The sequence below is a fragment of the Corvus moneduloides genome, chromosome 2 (genome assembly GCF_009650955.1).
Source record: "Corvus moneduloides isolate bCorMon1 chromosome 2, bCorMon1.pri, whole genome shotgun sequence".
Taxonomy (NCBI): domain Eukaryota; kingdom Metazoa; phylum Chordata; class Aves; order Passeriformes; family Corvidae; genus Corvus; species Corvus moneduloides.
In genome coordinates, this window is record NC_045477.1 from 110,226,925 (window position 1) to 110,244,686 (window position 17,762).

Consider the following 17,762-nt stretch of genomic DNA (forward strand, 5'->3'; position numbering starts at 1 on the left):
AGCCGGCGGTCAGGCGGCCGCGTGGGACTCCTCACTTCCTTCTCGGGCCAAGATGGCGGGGGACGAGGCGGGAGTGACTCTGGGGCAGCCGCACCTCAGCCGGCAGGATCTCGGCACCTTGGTGAGCGCCGCCCGCGGGGCGTCCAGGAGTGGGATCGGGCTCCCGGGGCTCGGCGGAGGCGCCCAGGGAGTGGAGGGAGCGGGCGGGCCGCTGTGGGAGGGTGAGTGGGGGGGTGCGGCACGAGGGGTTCCGAGCCTTCTGCCGGGCCCCACCACGGCTGGTGCGCGCTGAGGGGGCGCGGGAGGCGGCGGCGCTTCGGGGGGCCGAGTTCAGCACGCTGGGACCGAGCTGAGGCAGGGGGACGCGGGGCAGAGCAGCGGCGCAGGGAGCAGGTCTTGCCGGTCCTGGTGGGTGTGGGACGCCCGGGCGAGGCGCTTCTCCTGCCTTTGAGTGCGAGGCTTGTGGGTCCGTGTCCCGCGTGTGCGAGTGAAGCTTTTATGGCTCACTGGTGAGTGCAGTTTTCCCCGTGTAAGGTTTGCCGTGTTCTGCGGTATTACAGACTCTTCCTTTGCCAAAGTAGAACCATGAATTTGCGCTGTATTTCTCCAGCAAGCTCGAGGGCTTGGCTACCAGCCCTGTCTTGCTTGGTTTGCCAACAAAATTTTCTTGACTATTGACAACTGCCGAGAAATACCAGTTCTACCTACCACTGTAACTACCACTGCAACCAGTTGCAGTGGTCTCCCGCTGTGGTAGTCTTGCCTGTTAAGTGTCTCGCCTGGCTGCCTCACTTATTACACTTGTATGCTAGTATAAGTGTCTACGTAATGTGTATTTCAAATTCAAGTGTATATATATAATGTATATAGTCAAAAATCCTGTTGCTGTGTCCCTGGTGTTCAAACTGGAACGGCTTATTTGTCTTTACAGTAATCATGTTCGATGTTCCTCGGGCTTGAGCACAGGAATTCCCTTTGTGTTACGGCGAGCATGTCAGCTAGGAGAGACGGTTTCTTTACTTCCTCTCATTGTTGTGGCGTTTCCTAGTCGGAAAAGGACTAGCTGGAGTGTCAGCAGGAATTACCTTTAAGGCCTGTTCTGTCGGCCCTTGAGTGCTTATGGCTGAGTGGAGCTTCTTGCTGAGCAATAGCCTTATACCAGTCTTGAAGAAAAAACTTCATGCGTGCATAATTGTGTGCACCAGGAAGAATTTTCCTGGTGGCAGGAGTTGCATCACGCTGAAGTTCTGGTCGCCCGGCCACATGGTGCCATCTGCAGGTCACATTCCCATCGCTGGGAAGTCATTTTAAGTTCGATATACAATAAATATAAATTTAATTGTGTGTCTTGGATGTTCAAAATTTGTTTTGTATTGAACATGAACATTTTATTCATGTCGTACTTGAGAACAGAATGAGTGAGCTTACGTTTTTTATACAGATCTGTTTGATCACTGTGCACAGAACCTTCATGTAACAGTGTAAACAATACGTGATTTAATGTGCGTGTTATTTGTATCCTAGCAAAACATTTATATCTTGTCCTGCACCAAGGACTCTTTTGGCATCATGAATCTTTGCTTGAACTGAGTGGCTCATCCATATGAATTCAATGCAGGATGGAAATTGGCTGTACAGGGGAACATTTCAGTGGATTTCAACACTTGTCCGTTATGTGGACAAACAGCTTTAAAAAAACCTAAACAACTCTCTCAGTGTTGTTTCTTTATCTGTATAGGGTGTATTTGTGAGTGCTTTATTTTGCCAGTGGCTTTCAATAAGTTCACACAACAGACTATTTAGGACAGCAGAAATTTTGTCTGGTACCTGAAGTAGCAATAACAGTAGCTGAGGAAAAAAGTAGCCATTAAAAAGAATAAAAATCCATGGTGCTAGGGAAACCTCTGGACCCACTGACTCAAAAGTGTTAGTTGTAATTATATATTGGCTGTAATGGAACCTTACACCAATTAAACAACTGTTTATTGACAAAGCTTTGTTTTTAAAATATTAGTGCAGTTCATCCTGTAGCCTGTTGAAAATGAATTTGCCTGTTACGTGTAATTTAGGTTTGGGGGTAGGTAAGGGCTTGGGGTGTTTTGTTAGAAGCTTCTTTTGAGGTTTTTTGTTTTGATTCCTCCTGTCTTTAACACCTTGCAGTCAGTGCCGATTTACAGCCAGGGTTTTGAATTGTAGCCTGTACTGATTCACAAGCAGGGCTTGGTTCCCTTTTGGTCATATTTCACATGTTTAAAAGACTGGAATGGATATAATCTAAATTGATTTTGCTGAGTAGAACTACTCGTTAATTTTCAAGTTTCTAAATTTTTAACTTTCTAAACATTTATATACAAGGTGAATAAATTCTAAAATCTCCCTTATACAGGATGTTACCAAGTTGACGCCTCTTTCACCAGAAGTCATCAGCAGACAAGCAACAATTAATATAGGTAAAAGCAAACTTATAAAAAAGAGGGGTGCGTTAAGGTGACTCCTTTTGGTGCTTGTGCAGTAGCAGATGGTGCCTATGTGGTAACACTTCCAAGAAATTTGTACAGAAACAGTTACATAGTAGGTTTAGGGACTTTTCAAGCCCTTTTGACTGGAAAAGCACCATTTTTTCTTCAGGAACACAGGTGAATGGCATAGGGAATAGTTGCTAAAGCAATGTTTGTTTTACCTTGAAATTAATCATTGGGATGAGTTTCATTAGAGTGTAAAGATCTGTCCATTGGGAGCTCAGTTTTGGATCTTGTTTGTTTAAGTAAAAATGTTTACAAATTCCATATATCCTTCTGATGGGGTTCTGGACTTAATGGCTGTGAAGAATTTGGGGTAATTGTGTGTTGATCATAGTGGAACATTGCACGGAATTAAACATTGATGTATTGACAAACATTTCCTTTTGAAACACAGGTACAATTGGTCATGTAGCGCATGGAAAGTCAACAGTAGTCAAAGCTATATCTGGAGTTCATACTGTCAGATTTAAAAATGAACTGGAAAGAAATATCACAATCAAGCTGGGTTATGCTAATGCAAAGGTGAGTCATTAGTGTAAATGTAGCCCCTATGTTGCTAATATACTTCAGTGGGGATGTAAGCTTACAGGTAACTAACCCTTGAGGAATTAAAACTTTTCCATTTTAAAAAATCACAGATTTACAAGCTGGATGATCCAAGCTGCTCTCGACCAGAGTGTTACCGATCCTGTGGAAGTAGCACCCCAGATGAGTTCCCTACAGATATTCCTGGCACCAAAGGGAACTTTAAACTAGTCAGGTAACTGCTTTAAATGACTGGAATAAATTGTGCTTACTTCCCTTTCTACAAAAACAGGATTGAGCTGAATGGGTTCTGGCAGACTACACATTCTTAGATGGGACACCCCTGAGCTAAGATGTTGTTTAAACTCTCGTGAATTCCTTGGTGGTTGGTGGTGACAAGCACTCCACGGTACAGCACAGCTGTGTCTGCTGTCCTCAGCTACTTGCAGGACTTCGAAGTGAAATATTTCTGCTGTTAATATAAGTACATTTTAAACCAGACAGATTGAGAACTAATGTGGACCTTACAAACGCATCTTCAAAATTCCTTTTGAGAGGATGACCTTTGTTAAACTTTTTCTTCCTAAAGGCAGAGTTTTCAAAGCTTTTAAAATGAATATATGAAAGCCTGATGCTTAATGTGAGATAAGATCTCTCACTGGAGGCCAAGTGTTCTTTATTTACTTGATTTCTGATGAAGTGTAGCACAGTCTTTATGGAAGCTTAGTAACCACAGCAGTTGTTACATGAGTCTGCACAATGATTGCTCAAATGAGAGTAGTCATGAAGACTGTTGTACAAGATTCTTAGTTTGTGCTTATGATGAAATACTTATGGGGCTGTAACCACGTGTCTTTCCTTTTCTCAGATTCCCAGCAGAGCACTTGTACTAAGATTAACTTCTGTTGGAGTGTGACAGGCAGGCAGCCATTGTGAAACAACTGGTTAAAAGCTTTGCAGTCTTTATCCTACTGTTACTTGCTTGTAGTAGATTTCTAACATTATCAGCAAAGCAGCAAATCAGTCCCTTGCTTTTTGGTGGCCTGCCACTTGAAACGAGGATTCTTCACTGGATAGGTTCAGGAAAGAATATAGTGAATAGAATATTGGTCTAAACAATAAAATCATAAGGTTGGAAATGTAACAGCATCTCTGTAGGCAAATCTTTGAAGTGCAGTTATAACCATTTAATTAAAGATGGATAATTTCCTAAAATTGGAGAATGGGAGATACCTTTTAAAAGAGATAAGAGAAATCCCATTTGGTGTGTTGGGTTTGGGTTAGTGGTGGTAGGTTGGTTTGATTTCGGGTTTTTATTCCAGTGCATTTAACTCTAATCTAATTTACAAGTAAATTGGTGAAATATTAAAGAGGAACTTAATGTGGATATGTGGTATTAAATCTTAAAACTCAGAAAAAGTATTCAGTAGCTGTTCAGTAGCATTTGTGTTCTTTTAGAACTTTTTTGAAAATATTTTTAAGATACTGCTTTTCAGCATCTGTCTCAAAATGTTTATCTATTTTAAGGATACTTTTAACTTACTCTGCCTAATCACTGACATTAATCAGTCAGAGGAATTGTTGATAATGGGCTTTTGGATTTCTCTTTCACATTCTCCTACAACAGGCATGTCTCTTTTGTGGATTGTCCTGGGCACGATATTTTGATGGCTACTATGTTGAACGGTGCAGCAGTAATGGATGCAGCTTTACTGCTGATAGGTAACAATTGCTACCCAAAAACAGAGCTCCATTTTGTAGTGTCATGAAGCAACTTTATGTGGGCTTTAAAATCTCCTGGGAGGTGGTGAGCAATTTAAACAAGTGAATGCTTTTGAGATGTGCTAAAGAAAATCAAGTCGTGCTAAAGAAAATCAAGTCATGCTAAAGTGGCAGTGTACTCTAACAAGGTGGCTTGTTTTAAGCACAGGTATCCATACTCACTAGTCTGGTAGCTGGCCCCATTGGCAGAAGATAGGTAACGTGAAACCTTGTAGTACTATAGTACTGTAAAATTTTTATCACTTTATGGAAACAGATTAGCTACAAGTACGTTTGGAGTTTCTCTGAAGGCTCAGTTTCCTTTAAATATGCATGTAGTCTTTGTCATACAGTAGAGTTCACAAACAACAGTACAAACAGTAAACCCAGATAAATATGGACAAAATTTAAATACAGGAGATTTAATTTAATCCAGACAAATTTTGTTCTGGTTTGCCAGCAACAGGAAGTGAGTAAAACTAATTTTTATATATGTATAGAACATTATAGTGTTCTGTAGTGATACATAGCAATTATCTTACCTTGATAGGATATGTCAGCAAAAGAAAAAAAACGGCTTCAGATACTGTAATTTAAAGTCTGAGATAAATGATGAGCTGTCATTTCTTCTGCCTGTTTATCTCTAGAAAGTGTGATAGACCAAACTTCAAGCAAGATTAACCACCATAATGGCCCATCAGTCAAAGCTGGCTTCTTAGATGGCTGAAATCTAAACTATACTGATAGCAGCCCTATTCACATACTTGATAGAATTATAGTATAACAGAGTTTGGGGATCTTGGTATTTTTATGACTTTACTGATAAGAAAATGTTGCGATATTTCTTGAAAGGTGATTTGTCTATTACGCTACTGTCAGCACTGAAATATCTGAAGAGCTAAAGGATGGAGTAGATCAAGTTAGGTCTTGGTATCTTTGGATATTTTAAGTGGGAGCAGGTTGAATGGGGGAACCTCTCTGGTAGCCTCTCATCTGTCCTGCATTGTGTGGAGGCTACAGCCAGCAGTTGTGAGGGAGAATAGGTGCTTATTGACTTGGTTGCTTCACCTGTAGGTTACTGAGAGACAAGTGTCTTTTCTTTTTTTTTTTACATAATGATAGTGGATGGAAGTAGATGTCTTAACTGTAGGAGTTTTGTCCATCTTTATAGTTTCTATATTCTAGTTACTTCTCTTCTTTCAGCTGGTAATGAGTCATGCCCTCAACCTCAGACCTCAGAACATCTAGCTGCTATAGAAATCATGAAACTGAAGCACATTTTGATTCTACAGAATAAGATTGACTTGGTGAAGGAGAGCCAGGCTAAAGAACAGTATGAACAGATTCTTGCATTTGTACAAGGTAAGTTTTCAAGAGCAGAAGTCCAGTTAGTGGTGGAAATTCAGTGTTGAGAGTGATTTTCTATATGTTCATAGAAAAGCTTCTCTTAGACAATGCTGGTGGATATGGTCTGTTAATGTGAAATTTAGACCCCGGGAGTTGTGTTTCTTGCCTGTTGCAGACTGCATGCAATAATGTTATGGCTCTGGGTCAGAGCTCTGGATGTAAAACTAGTAACAATGGCTCTTACTTAGTAGCTTTCAGTGGATTTGTGATTTCTTCCTGGATTGCTTCTTTGGTAGAGATTGCACTGTGATTTTACTGGAGTGCAGGAGAGAAGGAAGCTGTACGCATTAGGGGCATCTTGTAGGTATAAATACTTTTTTTTTTTTTTTTTATCTAATGACAAAAGATTGCTCTTTCATCTGTGTGTAAATCCCGTTTGGGCAGTGTTATCCTACTCTGTAACGTTCTGCTCACCTTCAGCGTGCTTTGAGTTTTATCTTTCCCAGGAGCTTCCACTGTTATCCCTGTTTATCTGCAGTAGGTGGGGTGTGTGACAAGCTGCAGAGCTAGATTGTCACCATCAAAAGTAGCCAATGAGTCTTTTTTTTTTTTTCCTTTTTTTTGTAATTCATAATTGTTGCCTTGCAGAAGCTGTTCATAACAACTCTGTCAGAGTGGCTTGATGTGTAAATTTGGAGTTTGAGAACTGAAGCAATCACAAGAAACATAGATGAAATTAAAACTAATGATGTCTAACAAACCTAGATTAGTAAATGCATTCTTCTGTAAAATTAGGATTTTTCTAAAATATGTGTTTGTATTGCAAAATTTGAAAAACAGAAATCATTAAATTAACAGGAAATTTAGTTTGTCATAAAGAAATCTGACTGTAAAATTGATACTGATGTAACTGGAATATTGATCTCTCTTAGGAAATCTTAAAAATACTTTTGATCACAGTGTAGGAAGTGAATTCTCCCTTGGAGTGGAAGATTATCTTGCACATTTTCAGAATGCCTTGAAAAGTAGGTGTGGCTGATTTGAGCTAAGGTGTTGAAGGGAAGGATAAATGCTCTGAAACTGCTTTGGGAGATACACACAGAACATGCCATGAAATTCATTAGTGTTTTTAACAAGGACAGAACATTTGGTCATATTGTACTCTTATAAAGGCTTACTGTTGAACTTGATTTTGTTTTAGGGACAGTTGCAGAAGGAGCTCCAATAATTCCAATCTCAGCACAGTTGAAATACAACATTGAGGTGGTTTGTGAATACATAGTGAAGAAAATCCCAGTCCCTTTGCGAGACTTCACATCTGAACCAAGGCTTATTGGTATGTAAGTGCTCAGGCCTGGGTGTCTGTGGCCAAACATTTTTAGAATGTGCCTAGCACATGCTGAGTGCCCTAAACAGAGGTGGGTTTAAAAGGAGTATTTAGAACACTCTTATTTTAAAACTTACATGCTTTCTGAGAGCTGTATTGTTTGTTCACTGCTAATTGCTGTTGGTTTTGTGTATATTTTGTGCATATGACAGCACTAAAATGCAATAAAAGTGAGAAATTGTCTGTGTCTTAAAAAAATCCCTTTAGTTGCTATGAATATAGTTTTGATTTAACAAAATATTGACCAACTGATGAATTTGAAAATTATATTATTTCCATGGAAATATTTTGGGTAGCTTGGTTAGATCTTTTGTGTTAGTCTCCTGTTTCCTGGTTATAATTGTCAAAGTCTCAGTTCTTGTCCAGCATATTGTGAAATGCAGTTCCTACAATGAATTAATTTGTTTGCCTTTTTTTTCAAATAATCCAAGAGAGTCCTACACTGCATAAATGCATAAAAATTGACCACGTTACATCAAGGTTACAGTATTTAACTATGAATACATTAAAACAAAGTTCTAGTATTCACGATTAACATTGTGAATATTGAAGGGGTTTTATAAAATAGTTGATCATTGCTTTCTTTTTCAGATACAGATCTTTAAGTTACTTTCTGCTCTGCAGAAAAAGTCATAAGAAACATTTATATATATGAGCAGTTTAAATGGTTTTGAGAATAAAATCAACAGTCTGCCTAAAAATTTGGAATAAAATATTGATTGTTCTGTTTTTGTAATATTTATAAATGTGTGTATACTTTTCATAAGGCCAGAAAAGCAGTCAAAGTTGCTAACGAAAGGACACTGTTTAAAAATCTGATATTAAATATAAACCTGGTTATGGTCTCTTCAGTAATTAGATCTTTTGATGTCAACAAGCCTGGCTGTGAAGTTGATGACCTTAAGGGAGGTGTAGCTGGTGGCAGTATTCTAAAGGGTGTTTTAAAGGTAACCCTTTCTCTTTCTTAACTGGAAATTTTTAATGACAATGAGTAGAGTTTTTCTATGCTTTCTACAAAATATATCTATTATATAATTGATTTTTTTTAAAACTTGAATACAGTCAGATGGCACTTACCCTTTCTGTCTGTACTTCATTTTTAGTTGACAGTTTCAAAATACCAGAACAAGAAGCACTGATTTCAATTTTTTAAATATATTATTGTAGTCCTAACTTTTGCTAATAACGATAACAGATTTAGTGCCTTAAAAAAATGGAAGGAGCTATTTTTTTTCCTGTCCTACCACTTGGACTTGCTGAATTATTGTGGGGAAGAGGAGAGCAAAAGAATTTTAAAAGCACCTTGGAAGTGTCTGTGGGTTCTCACAGGTCCTACTTCCCCATTTAAGTATTCTATGTATTTTCATTTTTTTATTGTCCTTGCTTACCAGCAGTAGATGGAAACTTTAAAAGTTGTTCTGCTAGGCTGGAGAGCAAACTATGTCTCAGAACATTTGTACGGCTTGTACTTTCTTTGGTTTGCAGTGTGTTGATGTCGATCGGTTACACTGATTGAATTAAGTCAATTTTTCTCAGTGCTGAAATATTTCTAAATGAAATGTTGTGTTTAAAAAATAAATTGAAATTTAGATGTTGGAATTATTGCTGATAAAGATCGTTTGCTAAAGCAGTTTTACAAACTGTATTGAAAAGAAAAATCAGTTGTTACATTTGCCGCAAGTATTGTTCAATTTGCAGCAAATGGTGCAACAGAAATCCTACAATCTGCAGTAGCCCAGAACCAAAGACTTGTGTAAGAAGTAGATCTTGGGATATACAAGTCTTATCTGTGACTAGTCAGCTTCATGTTCCTGTGAAATAACCAGTTAATCACTTTTTCACTTTTGTAATTAGGTGGGCCAGGAAATTGAGGTGCGCCCTGGTATTGTATCCAAGGACAGTGAAGGAAAACTCATGTGCAAGCCAATCTTTTCCAAAATTGTGTCACTCTTTGCTGAACACAACGATCTACAATATGCTGCTCCAGGAGGCCTTATAGGTAAGAATCTTATGAAAAGATTTATTTCTTCATGCTTATTGAAAACAGTTGTCTTCATTCAGCAACAAATTTCAATGTAATTAACAAAAATACAGTGAGAAATTTTAGGTAATTCATATATGTAGAGAGAGACAGGGTTGGTGTGAAAAATGGATATTTAAGGCATAAATAATTTTCCTGAATGTCACTGGCCAATGCAGATCAACTTGCACTGTTCATTGTACCAGCTTTAACAGTAGAATATTTCTTCATTTGTTTAGACAGCTCACAGTCTTGCTGACAGTTTGAAAGTGCTGTCCAGGTAATAGGGAATTCCCAGTACATTCCCTGGTTTTTTAGATCATCTTCAAATATTTTAGCACATGAAAATGACAGCTACCTTCCAGTTACTCCTTGCGACTTCCCTTGTTGTGTTGTAGGTGTTGGCACTAAGATTGATCCCACTTTGTGCCGAGCTGACCGCATGGTGGGCCAAGTTCTTGGTGCAGTTGGGGCACTGCCAGAAATATTTACAGAGCTAGAAATTTCCTACTTCTTGCTGAGACGACTCTTAGGTGTGCGCACTGAAGGAGACAAGAAAGCCGCAAAGGTCTGTGCCCCTTCTTTTGTTTTTCCTGATTTTGCTTCCTGTGCTAAGTTGCAGTAATGAATATATTTCTTTGATCGTATGTAGAAATTTTGTCTCCCTGTTGATATAAGCTTGTCACAAAACTTATCTCCTTGTTTAATACTGCAGAAGAATGCTTTTTAGAGCAGTAGAAATTCATATCAGAGTAGTTTAAAGTAGCATACAGGATTTATGTGTCAGGTTAGGTATTTTTCTAAACATGATGGTAGTTGTGTTTTGTTACCATCCTATTCATTTGTGCAATAATTAGTTTTACAGTGGTACTGATCTGCTTCCTACTGACATGCTTTTTGTAGATTTTTTTCACTGCAGAACTTCTTAAAGTATTTTTGAAATACTCTAGTTGAAAAGAGAGTGAACTTGAGGCACAGCGCAGACATTAACAGTAAACAGTTTGTGTAACACGATCTGTTTTACACAAATCAACTAAAAGATTTCCCCTGTTAGCATTTAAATCTATAAGCTGCTTCATGCAACAGTAAGTAAAGTGCTTCAATGCTCTCTGATCCTGTGAAATGAACTATTTTTGATTTTTTTTTGTATGTAGGTATAAGGGAAATGAGAATACAAGAATATTCTTGTAAATAATCTGTATAACATCACAGTTTGTAACAATGTCTCTCTGACTGTTTGTTTCTAACACGTTACGTGAAATCATCAGTATATAGAAAATGTAGAGAAATCCCAAGTACATCATACCAAGAACGTCAAAACTACATGTACAACATCTTTATGTATTTGTCCTTTTGCACATAAAACTTTTATCTACTGACACTGCTGCCCATAGTTTGTGTGTCTGTATTTACAGTATTTCTCAGCTATACCTTTTCTTGTGGCAAGAAGATACTTGGTACTGTCTGTGCTATTTTTGTTGTAGTACTAAAGCTTATGTTTCAGAGTTCTGTATGTCTGTCTTCAGGTGCAAAAATTATCGAAGAATGAAGTTCTAATGGTAAACATAGGATCCTTATCTACTGGAGGGAGAGTCAGTGCTGTAAAGGCTGATTTAGGGAAGATTGTGCTAACTAACCCTGTATGCACAGAAGTGGGAGAAAAAATTGCTCTGAGTCGAAGAGTTGAGAAACACTGGCGGTAAGTTGATGAAAAGTTGGTAGAGTACCTGGTTGCTACATTGTTAACAAAGAAATACATGGATCTGATTTTGTACTAGAATAGGTAGGTATATGTCTGTCTTAAAAATTCTTCTGGATTCCCCTATCTCATTGGCACCATAGTTTTGTGGAATGCTTAATTTCATTGCTACCCTCTTTTGTAAACAAACACTATGGTTGGGAGGGTACCTATTAATTAACAGACAAGGAAACACCTGAGGTTCATGGTTTGTTGCCCAAACTGCCAAGCTGTAAATTGGGCTCAGTAGGGAATCTTGGCAGAGGGGTTGGGAAATTCTGAAAATACTAAGCCAAAACCTGTCTTTATGCACACCTCAATTGTGTTCTACCCGTGGAGCTGCATGTGATCTCCAGTGCAACCTGGAAGTAACAGCAGGGGAACACAGGAGGGATGTTCGAGTGTTTTATGTACTACAAGCACAGAGGAAAGAATAAAGTATCAACTGGATTAACCCAATCAAATTACAAACACAAAATGTCTGACTGCACAGAAGCATCTGGAGGCTGAAAATGATGAATGGAATTGGTTGGTGGTTCATTTTATCGTAGTGCCAGAGTCTCTTTAGGTGATTATATATACTGTACCTGTCGCGTGTTTCATAAGACTGGATTGATAAGAACATAAAGAGTGTTTAGATTTGTTGGCTCTGCACAGCCGTTGTAGTATGAGAGAGCACAGCCATTTTTACAAGAAGTCTGTACTGTATGGAAAGGAACCAAGCTTTAAATATCCATGGATGCATGTTTCTTTTTCAGATGACAAGAAAATGTAGACAGGAATTTAGTGCTTGCTGTCTCAGAGCAAGATGACAAATTAGGGAAGAGATTATTCTCCAAAAAAAAAAAAAAAGCCAAGACAAAAGATAACATGTCTTGAACAGGAGGAAAAAAAAAGGCAGGATTCAAATTAAGTCAGGTAAAACATAAGGAAGAGGAGAAAGTATATAGAAATTATGTTTTGTTTTTTTTTTTTTTTTTAGGCTGTAAACTGATAGCCTGTGCAAATTGTAATGTGTCTTTTGTTGCCTCTGTAGATTCCTTCCCAGTTAAAAAAACTTGACCAAATAGTGCCCAAAAAGACCACCTGTCTCTGGATTATGAGGTGGGAAAATAGGGGCAGCCTGCTGTAAAGATAATTATTGAAAAATTGATTCCCACGCTGTATTAAAAAGATAAAGACAATGTAAGGAAACTGGAAGTTGAGAAAAGGGAAAGAAGGCAAACTGGGAAAAGCAGCATAATAAAATCTAATTGGAGTAAAGATAATATACAGTTTGTATTGTGAAAAGGAACTTGCAGTGTGAGACAAAGGAGTCTTGAAAATACAGAAGTTCATAAAGCAAGACTAAAAAGAGGTATAAAATAAAAAGGAAATATACAGATGCATAGAGAGAGGCTAAACAGCAAATGGGGTACACCAGTGATTCCAAGGATCAGTGAATTCAAAGATGGTCAAATTATGCCCTATGGGTATGGTACTAAAAAGTGGGAAGTGCTGATCTAATAACCTTCAGGTCCTTTTTTGGTGTCCCAAGACAGGCTCTACTGCTTAGCAAGGTAAATTGAGATGCATGTGTGGTTCCTCACCAGAAATTGGAAAGGTTTTGAACACAGTCTTATTAATAATATGAAATGCCTGCTGACTGTGGAAATGGATGTATTCTGAATTTCTTTTTACAAGCATATTTTTCTGAGGCAATAGTGGCCTGTAAAAAAGGCCTTCATTTTTCTGAATATAAATAGCAGCACTTACCCAAGAGTTGAGTTACCGTCACAGGCTACCTGTTCGTTGAGAGTTACAGCTGTTTGTACTCCTACTGAACTCCTTTCATTTCTGCTTTAAAGTAATGCAACACTTCAGACACAGGTGAAAGAGATCCAGCTGTGAATAGATCTACCATGCACCAGTACAACATAAGTTACAATACTTTCAGATTTTCAGCTTACTCTTCAGTACACCCTTAGCTGGTTACAAATGTCCTCTGTCCTTCTCCCTTTTCTATTCTGTGTTTCCACTAAGCAGGTTTAGTTCCTGTAGGATGTTTTGGGTGGGAGATAAGTGTAGAAAATTCAAAATATAAGAACTGAAGGCATACAAAGGACAGAAGGATGTTCACTTACACAGGATATTTCTGACTACTATTAAAAGTAATATAAACCTTTTCTTTTTGCAGTTTAATTGGTTGGGGTCAGATCAGAAGAGGAGTGACAATCAAGCCAACTGTTGATGACGACTGAAGAACATAAGAGGGCTTCATTTTTAAAGATGAAGTGCCTATTTCTATTTTGGAGGGGGTGTATTTTCACAGTGGAGTTGGAAGCTGTGCAAACAGTATCTTTGAGTTGTATGGCTGTCCTCGTATGTTTTATTGAATTTTACCCTCTTACTAAAATACTAGTCACTGTCACCATTAAAAGTGTAAAAGAATTGGCATAGAAGTGGGTTGAATTATCCACATTTTAGGAGAAATTAATTGTACATGTCTCATGGCATGTCTAATTTATGTTACTTTGTGTTTCAGACATATCTGTTTAATATCAGTAAATAAAACCAGCCCCAGTGTAACACACAAACCATAAATCTGGTATTGAAATAAAATATTGCTTATTTTCATTAATTCATACAGTTTTTCTGAGTAACAAAAGACTGCAGTGATCGTTGTACAAGAATTAAAAGCAAGCAACCAAACTCTTCTTGGAAGACTAGTACGTTTTCTGCACAACAGTTTGTTTTGTCTAGACAGCAGTTTACAACAAAAAACTTTATTCCTTTCTTTCTATGGTTCTGATTTTAGGATTCTAAAGTATTACACTTTGTAATTAGGATGGCAATGTTAACTGACTTAAATTTGTCATTTCTGATATTACTACATGTTTCCTTAAACCCCCAAAGAAAAACTACAAGTAAACTGGATCTGAACTGGCAGTACTGGTTTTGGCCTATTTTAGTATGGGTTTATGAAAAGAATGTGATTAATTTGAAATGTAACTTTGTCATCATGGAACTCTGTGTGGGTGACCTGGGAGTTCTTTATACAGTAGGAGTAAACTACTTCAAAATTACATTAAGCAAATATAAAATATCTGGAAAAGGCTGTAAAAAGGAATGATTTGGGGTGGGGGCAGAGTAACGGTGGTAGAATTGTGAATAGGATGAGGAAGAAAGGTGTAAAACCAGTTTTGCTTAGGTACTCTGAATCACATGCCTCAGGAAAAAACATAATGTAATAAAATTACTGTAGGGTGCTACTACTTTAATCCATTTAGATTTCACTCCCACTTCTTCAACTGTACTAATACACATAGTTCTAGCTATTTTATATATTAGACTATTTAGCAAGTTGTGCTACTTAACATATTTTGGTGCAAAGTACTGTGTGTGTTTTCAAAGCTTGTTTTTGGTTTTAGTGTCTTCAAGGGCTTTCTAAAGGTAAATATGGTTTTGATTTCATCAAACTGGACTTTGATGAAACAGCTTGCATTTTGTTCCTCATATTGTACTGTATTCCATGTTCCCTTATTATGCCTACACTCCTGTATTCAGTTTTTCCATTTGTAAAGTACTACCTCACATGGTGTTGAGTGTAAATACATTAATTTTTGTATCGTGCTTTTCCATTTTAAAAGCAAGAGTCAGCTGTAGTTCTCTCTGACTCTCCATGTACTTGATCAATCAATGTGTCTGTTTCAAGGACTGCATCTTTCATGCTTTGGCAGCTCTTTTCTGTAACTGTGAATTCTAGGACCTTGGATAAACTTAAGCCTCACCTAGTCTGGGAGTGCAAGGGTGAGCACAAAAGAGAGCGTAAGCTACAGCAGAGTGCTTGGATGCCACCAGCGCCAGGGTGAAATTTAGGGCCGAGTCCTTTATCAGTGCACTGCACCCATGGTCCTAATGAACCATATGCTGAAACACTTCTGAGAGACTGGTTAAGCACCCATAGACATTTTTAGGCATTCAGATATTCTGGAGATTATTCTCTTGATCTGCAGTTGAAAGAACATCACTGCCATAATCTTGCCAAAGTTGTGCATCAACCTGCTTTCCCAGTGGCTCTTGCAGGCAGAGTGAGACTCTCACAAGACTCGCCTCTTTCTACACTGTGCTGTATATCCTGTCACACCAGGAAGAGGGCCTGGGAGGCACATTATATACTGAGTTCTTTTTTTGTTAAATGTTAAATGTTTTTGTGAAATGTTAAATTTCCTCTAATGGAAAACTTTCACTGCTGCCATGAGTGATGAGTAGTGGGATTTTGAGACTGCTAAACATGTGGAACATGTGTCTGCAGCATTGGAAAGCCAAGTGTGAACAGTATAAGTGCAAATACATTGCGTGCTGATGTGTCTGTACCACCCCCTCCTCAGTCACTGAACTGTGATGCTGAGATGGTGAAGGACAAAAGAAAGCAATATGTACAGCTAAGGAAGTTGAAAATTATTTTGATTTTCTTGGCCAGGATCACTGTAGGGATAGATGCATTGTGAGCTCTCTCACTTTACTGAGGATTTGCTTCAGTGATGATTTTTTTTACTTTTTTACCCTTTGTAGGTCATATTCAGCTACCTGAACAGAGGTGTGTATTTGCATTTCAAAGGGGTTGGGTAGCCAGGGTATGGTAGCCAGGTGTCACACGTACCACTTCTGGAGCAGTAGCTGGAGAGCAGGGCACAGAGGGTGGCACCAGCACTGACACATCACTCACTGCACCTCTTCCATAATCCGTTGGAACCCGATTTGAGGGCAGTGCCAGTATAGTGAGACCTTGCTATTGGGAGCAATGAGTAACGCCTCGATAAATATTTCACAGAAGGCTCGTGGCATCTAAGAAACCTACCAGACCAGCACAAGTTAACAGCTACTACTGAGTCTGCTTTTATTCTTTGTTTTTATCAACATTGGCTTTCAAGGCCCTGGTTTCATGAAAATGTGGGAAGAGTAATCATCTTAATTAATACTGAAGTTTTCTCTAAGGCATTAGTACATACACACATTACTTAACAGTGTTGCATATAAATAACAGTACCTCAGCAGAAAATGATCAGTAAATGGCTGAGCAGAAACTAAAAAAGAGTAATTCTGTGATAAAGAGATAAAACGAAGAGCTTATACTTCTGCATGATGCTTATTGAGGTTCATTCTTTGAAGAAACAGCTATAAAATACCAAGAAAGATACAGTCTTTCAAAGGATGGGTAGGCTTAGACTCAACAAAAATTGTTGCACTGTACACTTCTAAAAGAAGAGGATTTAGGAAAAGTTGATTTGTAATCATACTTACAAAGGCAGAAAGATAATGGTCCTTTAACCACTTTGGCTCTACCATGCATTACTTCAGTATTTAGGAAGGCAGCATGATGAATACATTGTGCTGCTTTAACACAAAGATGTAGGTATTTTGTGCAGTGGTACAAAGTTGAAGTGTGGTGTCAGTAGTTATTTCTGAGACTTCAGCGTGATTTGGGAAATGCCATTTCCAGCCAAATACCAGATTTTGTTCTGAAAGGGTGAAGAACAAACTTTCGGTTAACACCTTTGCTGATTTGGTCCTAGTATATATGAAATCCAAAATCATTTTAAAATTACGTTTTTATTGCACTTGTTTTGTAGCACTTTCAAAAGTGCTTCCTTCTAGCTCACTGCTGCAGAAGGGGTTCCTACTGTTGTTCCACGTGGAGTCATGTGGATGAGCCTCCACACTGCCTGCAGGAAAGGTTTAAACTTCTGCCCCGGCTCCGTTTCCCATCAGTGCTTCTGCCAGTGTAAAGTCCCAGCTCCGCCGCTCCTGCCGTTCTGGGTCACTTCTTGCTGCCAGGCTGGGGCTAAACATTTATAAAGTTTCAAACACCTGCCCTCCCTTAATCACACTGCCGCCCCAGAGCACCGACTGCTGGTTCCCAGCCCTCACCTCCACCTGGCCGTGGCACGGCCCATGTACATCCACAACACCTCTTGCCTTTTACTGACATCACCAGAGCCTGTGGCCACCACTCCTCACTCATCAGTTCTTCCATTACCACAATTCTTTTGGCAGAGTTGGCTTAACGGCTGATGTTTACTATGTTCACTTACCATAGTGCTAAAATTACTAATGTGCTCTGGCTTTGTGTAGCTGCTTTTGTTTCTGTAAAGCTACAATCTGTACATGCTCATCAAATGTTCCATACCTCTCCAGTCCATCGCAGTGGTGTAGTAAAAGTGCTCGTTTTATACCTTCCCAGACTAAACCCAGGTAGAATAAGCATTTTTACAGAGACTTGGGTATATGGTGAATAACAGAACAGCTGTAACAGTTGAAAACTGTATATAAGTGATACAAGTATGTAAATAAGTTCTCCTTTCTTACCCCGAAAGGATTCAAAGCCAAACAAACAAGTCTCCTAACATGGGCACTATATATGCAATGAAGAGAGAACAAGTGAGCAAGAGAATTTTGTTACCAAGGAAGAGACATCTTGTT

The 17,762-nt window shown here is 38.6% G+C and overlaps 1 protein-coding gene across 1 annotated transcript; it reads left to right on the forward strand.

Moving 5' to 3' along the window:
• Positions 1-14: 14 nt before the first annotated feature.
• EIF2S3 (eukaryotic translation initiation factor 2 subunit gamma) lies at positions 15-14,228 on the forward strand. Its single transcript, XM_032100841.1, has 12 exons — positions 15-121; positions 2,387-2,450; positions 2,917-3,044; positions 3,161-3,282; positions 4,675-4,769; positions 6,012-6,170; positions 7,357-7,491; positions 8,395-8,489; positions 9,397-9,541; positions 9,961-10,130; positions 11,089-11,261; positions 13,477-14,228. The coding sequence occupies exons 1-12, from the start codon at positions 53-55 to the stop codon at positions 13,538-13,540; spliced, it is 1,419 nt and encodes a 472-aa protein (XP_031956732.1). The 5' UTR covers positions 15-52; the 3' UTR covers positions 13,541-14,228.
• Positions 14,229-17,762: the final 3,534 nt, after the last annotated feature.